Source organism: Gopherus evgoodei, chromosome 3, assembly GCF_007399415.2.
Source record: "Gopherus evgoodei ecotype Sinaloan lineage chromosome 3, rGopEvg1_v1.p, whole genome shotgun sequence".
Classification (NCBI taxonomy): Eukaryota; Metazoa; Chordata; order Testudines; family Testudinidae; genus Gopherus; species Gopherus evgoodei.
In genome coordinates this window covers 2,544,020-2,554,878 of record NC_044324.1, presented here as the reverse complement: position 1 = coordinate 2,554,878, position 10,859 = coordinate 2,544,020, and the positions used below count along the sequence as shown (strand labels likewise).

The following is a 10,859-nucleotide window of genomic DNA, read 5'->3' as shown; positions in this document are numbered from 1 at the left end:
TCCAGCTCCTTCGGTGGGAGGCACGAGAAGCCCTCCTCCTCTCCGAGAAAGCTGAACGCCTGTGTGGAGGGAACAGGGGAAAGGAGCAGAGGTGATTATGGAATGATCTGTCCACAGGGGACTATTCCAGACCCTTCCCGTCCATCCCCCCTAGGCAGGGGCTGGCTCAGCCTTGAACCAGGAGGGTTTCTACACCCCCACCCCCCAGCCCCAGATTTTGGGGTTCTGTTCCCACCCTTCCCTGGCCCCCAGGGCTTATGCAGCCCAGCACAAGCCACCCCCAACCCCCCACTCAGCCAGGGCCAGGGAGGGGGTCCCCCACAACCTGACACCAGAACAAGGGGCCTCCAGCCTCCCAGACCCACTAGGCCCAGCTGTGCTGGGGGGGGGTTGGGCCAACAGGCTTGAGCGGGGCAGGATGAGTGAGGAGGGGATTGGAGCAGAGCAGCGTGAGGGGCGGGGCCTGTAAGGTAAGGGAGGAGGGGATTGGAGCAGAGCAGCGTGAGGGGCGGGGCCTGTAAGGTGAGGGAGGAGGGGATTGGAGCAGAGCAGCGTGAGGGGCGGGCCTTCAGGGGAGGGAGGAGGGGATTGGAGCAGAGCAGCGTGAGGGGCGGGGCCTGTAAGGTGAGGGAGGAGGGGATTGGAGCAGAGCAGCGTGAGGGGCGGGCCTTCAGGGGAGGGAGGAGGGGATTGGAGCAGAGCAGCGTGAGGGGCGGGGCCTGTAAGGTGAGGGAGGAGGGGATTGGAGCAGAGCAGTCGGGGTCTTTCAATGCGCACGCGCGTTCTTTCGTCATTGCCTCAGTCGAGTTGTCTTCGCTTGCGACCAATCAGCTTCCGCCTCCGGTGGGCGAGAGCGGGATCCAGCTTCCCCTATGTCCGGGGCACAGCGGCGCTGCCGGGGTTGGTGAGTGAGGCCAGGCCCTGCGTCACCCCTCCCCCCACTGCCCCGTCGGTCACCCTGTTACCCCTCCCCCACTGCCCCGTCACCCCTCCCCCCGTCATCCCCTCCCCCACTGCCCCCCTCATCCCCTCGCCCGTCACCCCCTCCCCCACTGCCCCCCTCATCCCGTCCCCCGTCACCCTTCCCCCCACTGCCCCGTCGGTCACCCCGTCACCCCCTCCCCCACTGCCCCGTCACCCCCTCGCCCGTCACCCCTCCCCCCACTGCCCCGTCGGTCACCCCGTCACCCCCTCCCCCACTGCCCCGTCACCCCCTCGCCCGTCACCCCCTCCCCCCACTGCCCCGTCGGTCACCCTGTCACCCCTCCCCCACTGCCCCGTCACCCCTCCCCCCACTGCCCCGTCGGTCACCCCGTCACCCCTCCCCAACTGCCCCGTCACCCCTCCTCCCACTGCCCCATCGGTCACCCTGTCACCCCTCCCCCCGTCATCCCCTCCCCCCACTGCCCCGTCACCCCCTCTCCTGTCACCCCTCCCCCCACTGCCCCATCGGTCACCCCGTCACCCCCATCGCCCCATCACCCCTCCCCCATCATCTCTCCCCCACTGCCCCGTCACCCCCTCTCCCCTTCATCCCCTCCCCCACTACCCCATCACCCCTTCTCCGTCACCTCTCCTCCGTCACTCCTCCCTCGCTGCCCCGTCATCCCTCCTCCACTCCCCCATCACCCTTCCCCGTCATCCCCTCCCCCACTGCCCCATCGGTCCCCCATCACCCCTCCCCCCAACTGCTCCCGCCCCCCACTGCCTCATTGGTCCCGCTGTCGACCTCTCTCCTCACTGCCCATCACCCCCGCATCATCCCCACCCCTGCCTGTTTCCTACTCCCCCTGCCTCCCATCCCCCTTTCTTTATGTTCCTCTGCTGTCCCCCTTTCCGTCCCCCTTCCCCCTAGGCAGTCCTTACATGTTCTCTCCCTTTCCCCTGTTGGTCCCTTTGGCCATCGCTCCCTCTCTCTAACCCCCCCAGACTAGTGTTGGGTGAAGGCAGGGGTGTGTGAGAGAGTGAGTGAGATTAAGGGCTCAGGCTGGAAAGTGTCACTCACTTGTGGTGTCCTTTCCCTTCCTGCACGATGCCGTGATTCCTAATTGCCAGGTGTGCTGCGGGCTGCTATGAAGTTATAGATCCTGCCTCGGAGAGCTACTTGCCATCAGAGGAAGGCATGGGGTGAGGAGATGGTAGGATTGGAAGCTTTTTAGGGAAGGGACAGTAATTTTGCTCTGTATTTTACGGTGTCTAGCACAATGGGGTTCTGGACCATGGCTGGGGCCCGTAGGCATTACAGTGATAAAAATGACTTTATAAAGAACTGCGAACATAAGAAGGTCACAGACATGCAGCTGTTAAAATTCAGGGATAAAAGTATCTTTGTGTGAAGGGGAAACATCGGTTAGTTTTGAAGTTCTCACAGAAAGAGAGCAAATATTGTTGAGATAAATGCTGCTAGGAAACGAACCAAGTGGAGTCTGGCCAATCTTGTGGGCAGACTGAGTCGTCTTACTGAGATGAATAATGCCTGGTGTGTGGCTTGCAGGGGAGTGAAGAAATAATTTGTTTAAAACTTTTTTTTTTTCTTTCCAGGCAGTTTAGAGCATGTGAATTAACTGAAGGAGCTTGAGTTCCAGTATGTGGTACATTATGCAGAGCATTCAGAGTAAATACTCCTTGTCAGAGCGGTTGATCCGGACCATAACAGCCATACGATCTTTCCCACATGATAATGTTGAAGATCTTATCAGCAGGGTATGTAAATACTATGTTGCTTTAGTGTTGTGTTTTGAAAGCTCGTGCTTCTCTATCTGCATATCTCTGTATCTCCAGCTCATCTAATGTATGTGCGTGTGAATGAGAGGAACCCTACGGCATGAACCTGGCCTTTGTTTCTGGCTCTTCCACTGTTGTGTGACCTGGGGCAAGTCCCTTACCCTCTCTGTGCTGCTTTCTCCCCTCATTCTTTGTCTTGTCTGTCTGGATTCAGGGCAGAGACTGTCTTTACAGTGTCCAGAGCAGCAGAGCTCTGATTTTGTTTGGGACCTGCAAATACTGTGGTAATAGAGGTAATGTATAGCTTGATTGGGTAGCTAGGCGGATATCAAGTCATGCTGCCACAATTCAGGGAAATTATAGAGGTAAGGTTCACACAACAAATTTAACTCTGCTGCGTTGTGTCTAATACTCAGCGCCCCATAATTATGTTGCAGAGCTCATCCAGATCTTCCACCCTCGAAATCCTCTTCTGTTGATCTGTATCTCACCTCTGAGAGAAACTGCTTCCCTAAGGGCAGAGGTACTGTGAAGACAGATGCTATATAAAGACCTCCATAGAGGGTTCAGACCTTTCCAAATCCTACATGGAGGTATAAAACAAGGGATTGCAGCAGGCAATTTGCAGCCCTGCCAGAAGCCTGCTTGTAACTGGCGTTTACCTTAACCTGTGGCTACATTTGGAATTTCAAGTGTGAGTGTAGTCAGAGCGGCAGCGCTGGGAGAGAGCTCTCCCAGCGCTGCACATAAACCACATCCCTTACGGGTGTAGCGTGCAGCGCTGGGAGCCGCGCTCCCAGTGCTGCTGCCCTGATTACACTGACGCTTTACAGCGCTGTATCTTGCAGCGCTCAGGGGTGTGTTTTTTCACACCCCAGTTGCAGCGCTGTAAAGTGTGAGTGTAGCCAAGCTCTCAGAGAATGCAACCTCCGGCAGGAGGCGGAAGGCGCTTTGTCTTCTGAGCTATATGCTACTCTGTTGCATTTGGTTTCTGTATTACATGTATCCCTGTGCCAATACAGTTAGTTATTGAACATTGTCTATTCTAGCCTCTGGTTTCACACCCTCATATTGCCAATCTGAAGTGTTCAAAAGTCATGATTCAGATAGAGATTTTTTTTTTTTTTAAATTGGGGTTCGTTCTCTCTCTCTCTCTCGCCTTGTATTTCTTCAGCCTGGAGGAGTATGTTTTTCAAGCTTTTTCTCCATAACTGTGAGGGCTAGAAACGTGTTTTTTTGTTTTGTTTTGTTTTTTAAGAAAAGCTGAGTGTCTCACATAATTGCAGGGCTCTGGGAGGTGGAGCTTTAAGAAAAACACCAACTAATCTGAGAACTTGTGATTTGAAAACAAGAGATGGCAATGCCAATGTTTGACCTTTAGGGCTGAAAGTTTTCATGCTTGGTCTCTACCTCCAGGTGACTTAAGAAAGAGAGAAAAGTACGACTGTACTGGAACTGTCAGCTAAAAATTATCCTGAGCACCTATTTTTCATGGGGGGGGAAATTCTCAGAAGAGCAGAACTTCAAAGCTTTAGACTAAATTCAGCCTTTAATAGTGTTAGAATATTTGAAAATACGTGGAAAGCCTGATGTCCTGTATCCTCCTGCTCAAATTTGGTGTAGGCAGGTTTGTGAAACTCCTTTCTCATTAACAAAAATCCCCACCATCTTCATCTCAGTTACCATAAAATTCCTCTCTCTTCCCGCAACATTTAGTGAACGAAGCCTTCAGCTTTTTCTTCTGCCCACTACTATTGTCAGTGTTATTAAATACCATCATTGTGAAATTTCTGCTCCCTTGTAAGATAACCAGGGAAGCATTCCTGATCCAGTGCGTTTGAGCAAAATATTCAACTAACGAATGCAGTATGGTATGGATTGTAATTCATTCTATTTAACGTAATAAAAACCTGCGGCTTTTTTCCTGTCATTTTGGGCTGCTGCAGAAGTTCTGTGGGTGTGTGTGTTGGGAATATGAAGGGCCCTTAGAAATGTATCAGAAAATGGAGGGGTGTGGAAGGAATATGAGTCAACCATATAATCAATGAGACGGAGAAGAATCTTTCTGCCAAGCAGACTCCTACGCACCTCTGGCAATTACTTTTCTCCAGCATTGATCAACAGGAATGTCATGTATCAGAGTGGTAACTGGAGGGCTGACGCAACCCATTGGTCGCCTAGGACGCTGACATTTGGGGGGTGGCGACTGCGGTGGCCGAATATCCGGCCCCATGATCGTTGGTGGTATTTCGGGGGCGGGACCTTCCGCTGCCTCTGTCGGGGGTGCCATTTTGGGGGCAGGACCTTCTGCTGCCAGCGCTCCTGGGTAGCCATATTAGTCTGTATCCACAAAAACAACGAGGGTGGCACCTTAAAGACTAACAGATTTATTTGGGCATAAGCTTTTGTGGGTAAAAAACCCACTTCTTCAGATGCATCTAACGCCATTTGACAGAGGCCAATGATGTAAAATGGGCTGGAATAGGTGCATTTACTAACGCAGTTCGCTATTCCCTGTTTTTTACCCATGAAAGCTTATGTCCAAATAAATCTGTTAGTCTTTGAGGACCACTGGACTCCTTGTTTTTTTTAGGAATGTCATGTCACTTCTGGCTGCATGGGAGAAGGGGAGAAAATTGGGGGGGCTGTTTAATCTCCAGAAAAGGCACCTGGAACTGGGATTCTGCATATTGTTCAAATGCTTAAAGGTTAAACTCTTCCAAACTTTATTCTTAAAATTACACTGAAAAATATGCTCAGCCTGCTGCAAAGGAGAAAGCTAAGCACTTGTCATAGTTTCAGATTACTCACTCTCTTGTAAATGGCAGAGGGTCCAGATGAGCCTTGACTGATTCAAGCAGCTGCTGAGTTTTTTTTACTCTCCAGATATTTCGAGGTTAAGCAAGCCCAGCAAAAGTGCCATAAATCAGCTTGGTGGTTAAGGAAGCCCTTTGAAGTGGGCAGAAACCCTTGCTTCATGCAGTGCATTCTATAGCTGAAGAGTACTTCAAAATCATACAGGGGTAGGACACACCTTAACCTGAGATTAGCTGGAAGGCATCTGCGTTATATAAATGTGTTTGCCAGTCCTAATGTGTCAGATGCTTAGATGCTGCTGGCAAATGGCTGCCAGTGATCAGGTGCAGCATTGAAAAGTAGGAACAGGGCCCACCCCTGCCTTTTGCTAGAACCCCTATGGAACCAGAGGCTTCTCTCTCAAAAGCAGGGGGATCCAGGAGTAGAATTTGGAACCGCAACTGAATTTGACAAGGGTTAACTAACTTGCTGCCAGCTTTCTCAGCGTACAATAAAATTGCCACCAGTGATTCTTGAGTCCGAAGGAAACGTCAGCTGATAGAAGTTGCTTGCCCGTGTTTGTTTGGAAGATGGCTCGTATACCAGTAGCGACTGACACAGAGCTGATATGTAATAATGTTATGAACACTGTCCATGACCGGTCAGAGGGGGAGTTATTGTATAGCACATTATTAGAATTTCCTGGGTGATCGTATTGACCTAACTTATAGCGGGAGTAGTGCAATGTTTGTTATATGCCTGTAATGCTCAAATTCAGTGGCGTTTGTGCATGAGTGCACACCGATGGCTTCTCAGCTAAGAACTCCCAAGTGTGCACGCTAAATCCAGTGGGGCAAGCCGCTAGCTTCAAGGATCCTGCCTCCAACAAGTTGCAGACCTTGTTTTACCGGAACTGGAAGTCACCCGTTACAAAGGGTTAAACTGGACCTAAATATACTCTGTTTTATTGTTTTTAAAGATGTTTTCTCTAGGACGCTATTGTTTTAAGTAAATGATACTTAGCTTTAAGGAGGCTGTTTGGTCACTGGTTACCACTCTTGATGCCTTGAAGGGAACAGAACTGCAGCATCTGAGCCCAAGTTAGACCTGCTGAGGCAACCATGGTTAGTACCAGGAGACTGTGACCCAGAGCCTGCTCTTGATAGTGGGAGAATTGTGTGATTCCATCCTCAGCCAGGTCACTGCTAGAGGCTTCAGCCCTGAGGGTGGGGGATACATTCAACAGGATCAGATGATGTTAGAGGTGCAGTGCTCCTGGTAACTGTGACACCAGTGGCTAGTGATCCAGGTTTATTAGGGCCATGGGTTGCTAAGATGTTGATCTGAACTTTTTCCTGGGCTTAAGATAAGGGCAGCTGCTAGGATGCAGGAGGGAACCCCTCTCCAGAGCCATAGTAGCAACAAAGGGGAGTGAATTACAAAGACACTGACAGAAGCTGCAAGATTTGTCCTGGATATGAGGATCTAGAAAGTGGTCCGAGTTGCAGGTTCTAATACAAAAATTTACCTCATATTACTCATGAGTGTAATATACGTGGGACATCTGTTTAGAAACACTGTATAATAAGGTTCCATTGATACTGTAACCATCTCAGTGTGTAGCATCTGGTGTGGGAATCTCTCACATTTAACTGGTATGTGTATGCAACAGAGGCCATGATGTAAAATGGGCCGGAATAGATGCAATTTACTAATGCCATTTGCTATTCCCTGTATTTCCTCAGGGAGCCGATGTTAACTGTATGCATGGCATTCTGAAGCCGCTACACTGCGCTTGTATGGTTGCTGATGCGGATTGCGTTGAACTATTGCTGCAAAAAGGAGCGGAGGTAAAAGGGTTTTAAAAACATTCCTTTAAACTTGATACAGGAGAGCCATTCAGTTGGGAGCTGATGCAGCCACAGTAAAGACGCACTGTAGTTTGAAAGAAAATCAGCTTGCAGCCAACCTATCAAAAATACTTGGAAAAAACAAAACAAAACAAAAAACTTTCGGTTTTGTGTGCATCTGGTTCTCAATGAACCATAGTTACTGTACCATGATCTTGAAAGGATGTATTTTAACTCCGAAGGCTTAAAGTTGTGTAGATGTACAGCACATGTATATAGTTCAGTGACTTGTATTAATGGCATCTGCCTTATGCCCTAGTCTGGCAAATGTGCACTTACAGAGCTGCACAGCTGATGTTATACAATTCGGGAAGTCTTTCTTTACCTTTTTTGGGAGTGTGGATCTGCAGTTTGACTCTCACACACACATCAGTTTGGGGAGGAAGGAGGTTTTGTGGCTAATGCCTAGGATTGGGTGTTTGAAGATCTAGGTTACGTTATTGACTTTAGCACAAGCTTCCTGTGTGATCTTGGGCAAGTCACTGACCCCCCTGTACCTGAGTTTCCTTTTCTGTAAAACAGAGGTAAAAATTCCCTACGTTGTCAGTGTTGCAATGCAGAGTTAATGCTGCGAACGCTGGTAAAACTCTCGCCAACTTCAGTGGGAGCAGAGTTAGGTTGATGCCGAGTGTTCTGCAAATCCCATTCAAAGATGTGTTAATGTGTAATACCCGTCTCCCAAGAATCCATTCCTCTATCTCTGCAGGTCAACGCCCTAGATGGGTACAACCGAACAGCCCTTCATTATGCAGCAGAAAAAGATGAGACCTGCGTTGAGATCCTCTTAGAATATGGCGCAAACCCCAGTGCATTGGATGGGAACAAGGACACGCCCCTCCATTGGGCTGCCTTTAAAAACAATGCGGAGTGCGTCCGAACGCTTTTGGAGAACGGCGCCTTGGTTAATGCTCGGGATTATAATGATGACACACCCCTGAGCTGGGCTGCCATGAAGGGAAACCTAGAGAGCGTGAGCATACTCCTGGATTTTGGAGCGGAGGTCAGGGTGGTTAATTTGAAAGGCCAGACGCCGATATCTAGGCTGGTTGCGTTGTTGGTCAGAGGACTTGGTACCGAGCGAGAAGATTCTTGCTTTGATCTTCTTCACAGAGCTATTGGACACTTTGATTTAAGGAAAAATGGTAATATGCCCAGGGAGGTAATGAGAGATCAGCAGCTGTGTGAAAAACTTACCCTGCTCTGCTCTGCCCCAGGTACCTTAAAGACCCTGTCTCGCTATGCGCTGCGGCGTAGCCTGGGTGTCCAGTTCCTGCCGGATGCAGTGAAGGAGCTTCCTTTGCCTGAGTCCCTGAAAGAATATCTGTTGCTCCTTAGTTAAGCGAGCGGTAAAATTCTAGGGGATTCTGTGCTTGATTCACTGCCCCCCATTCCTTATGCTTTATGGGGAGGCCAGTAACATAACTAGATTTGTGACTCGATCTGTGACATCACAGACACTGGTTTCCTCCTCCTCACTCTGATGGTCAAGCAGATGACCAGTCACCATCCAAGATTACTCCAGGCTCTAGGGCTCCCTCTCCTGTCTCACCCAGAGCACCATACAGGACGGTGACCCCTGTGGTGGCAGCTGGCACTACTGGTGGCTTAAAAAGTGTGTGAGGGGAAATTTTTGTGCTGTTTCTTCCTGCACGGGCCTGTTCCCCATCTCCACCCTCTGGGTTGCTCTCCGAGTTCAGTACCAAGCCACCGGCCGTCTCACAAGACATTGCTGAACAGAATTCGTCACCTTCCCTGCCACAGAAAGACAGATTATCATCCTGCTTTCTGGAGACTAGGTGTGGGCTTTAGCGAGAGAGATGCCTTCTCAGTTAGGTTTGGAGAGCAGGCAAGGGGGGATCTGTTCCTGTTGGAAGGAATTAAGTACGGGAGGGAGTCTTGGAGCATGGGAAAATCCTACATGGTTGCTCTTGTCTCTTGGAGGAAGTGAGCTGGTGCCACTCAGCTTCTGTGCTGTCTCGACTGAGTCAACCAGGCAGCAAGCAGCACTCCGGCTTGCAGACTCCCACCCCAAGCACATGTATTTGGTTTGTATTTTTTCATAGACCTTGGAAGGAGAGCCCCTTCCTACAGAGTGTTTGTATCTCTAATCAGTGCTTTCCGCACTGCACCTCCCCAAGCCTAAAGCACAGCACAGCACCCAGCTCTCTGGATGGAGGGAGTCATAAACAGAGTAATGAGCAGAGATGGAGAACTGTAGGGAAGGTAAGCCCTGTCTGGGGAGAGACCAGTTTTTCCTTCACAACATGCACTGGAGGATTTCCGTCCCCCCACTTATTATTTCTAAGATGCATCAACTCTTAATTGTGGGGAAAGGAGATATTTTAAATGTGTTCCTAACAAAGCAAGTAGCGTGAACGCAGACGTTTTCCGAGAGCAGGGTGGGGTGGGTATGAGACGCCTTGGTGCTCCCATAGCACCAGTAAGAGAGGTCGCCTGGCTCGCTACTGCTGCGGGATCGTTAAGGAAAGAGTAGCACCCAGCACTGCTGCTGGGATCCAGCAGCACTTTCTAGAGTCCCTGAACTGCATCGTCTCTGGCTGATTTCAGAAAGGCTCCAGTGGCGCTGTGCTTGCCCACGATTGCAGTAACGGTGGCTATTAAGCAGTGCTGTGTGGGTGTGATTGTAGGGCGGGGGGGAGGTATTAAAATGGGGAGAGTTATGGGATTCTTACAATATAAAGGGTGCGCCCTCTCGAAAATACAATCGGCAACAACCACACTTTGTCCTAATGAACAGCCCCTCTCAAAATCCTGCACTTCAAATGGTTCAGGTCCTGTGGTGAAAGAACTAGATGCCAAAGTGTGGTGTGGGTCTGCTCCGTGGTGAGGGCTGTTCTATGCTTCAGTAGATCACCCTGCTGAGAACATGCTTTTCGCATCTCCCAGTGGTGGTGGTGCCCTGTACTACTGATCTCCATCCTGCCTGATGTGAATGTATTCTGGAGCGGGAGGGACTCACCGCTTATAACCCTAGGCACTTGGTTTTTGTGACTCACAGTAACACGTTTGAAGGTGTTTTGGTTAAAGTCTGACACTTGGTTTTATGCTATCCCACTGCCATTTCACTGTTTGGTTTTTTTGTTTGTTTGTTTTGTTTTTTTGAGAGCAGCATGGGTGAGAGCTCGCAGCACTTCCAGGAGGGAGAACTGATCAGCAATTCCTCAGGCAGTGCCCTGTTTTTAACAAGACTCTGTTTTCAATGGGGCGTTCCCTAAAACAGAGTGACAACATCTAACTAGGGAGAATGTTCCAAAATAGGAAAAGGAGCTGTTGGAAAGGTCTTCTGTATATAAAACTCTGCCGGGAACTGTGAAACACTCCCCCCTACTTCTGGTTTCTGTAGTGATTTGTCTTGTTGCTCTCTGGATTTTATAGTTACAAAAATAAACCACTCAAGACCAGCTTTAA

At 49.9% G+C, this 10,859-nt stretch overlaps 1 protein-coding gene across 3 annotated transcripts; it reads left to right on the top strand.

The window, feature by feature from the left end:
• The first annotated feature begins 788 nt into the window (after positions 1–788).
• ASB8 (ankyrin repeat and SOCS box containing 8) lies at positions 789–10,859 on the top strand. 3 transcript variants are annotated; one of them, XM_030554485.1, is made up of 5 exons: positions 789–904; positions 2,056–2,127; positions 2,542–2,703; positions 7,266–7,370; positions 8,137–10,859. In XM_030554485.1, the coding sequence occupies exons 3-5, from the start codon at positions 2,587–2,589 to the stop codon at positions 8,767–8,769; spliced, it is 855 nt and encodes a 284-aa protein (XP_030410345.1). In that variant the 5' UTR covers positions 789–904; positions 2,056–2,127; positions 2,542–2,586; the 3' UTR covers positions 8,770–10,859. The 3 variants fall into 3 exon arrangements, with proteins under 3 accessions (XP_030410345.1, XP_030410346.1, XP_030410344.1); XM_030554486.1 differs by lacking the exon at positions 2,056–2,127 and having other exon boundaries at positions 789–900; XM_030554484.1 differs by lacking the exon at positions 2,056–2,127.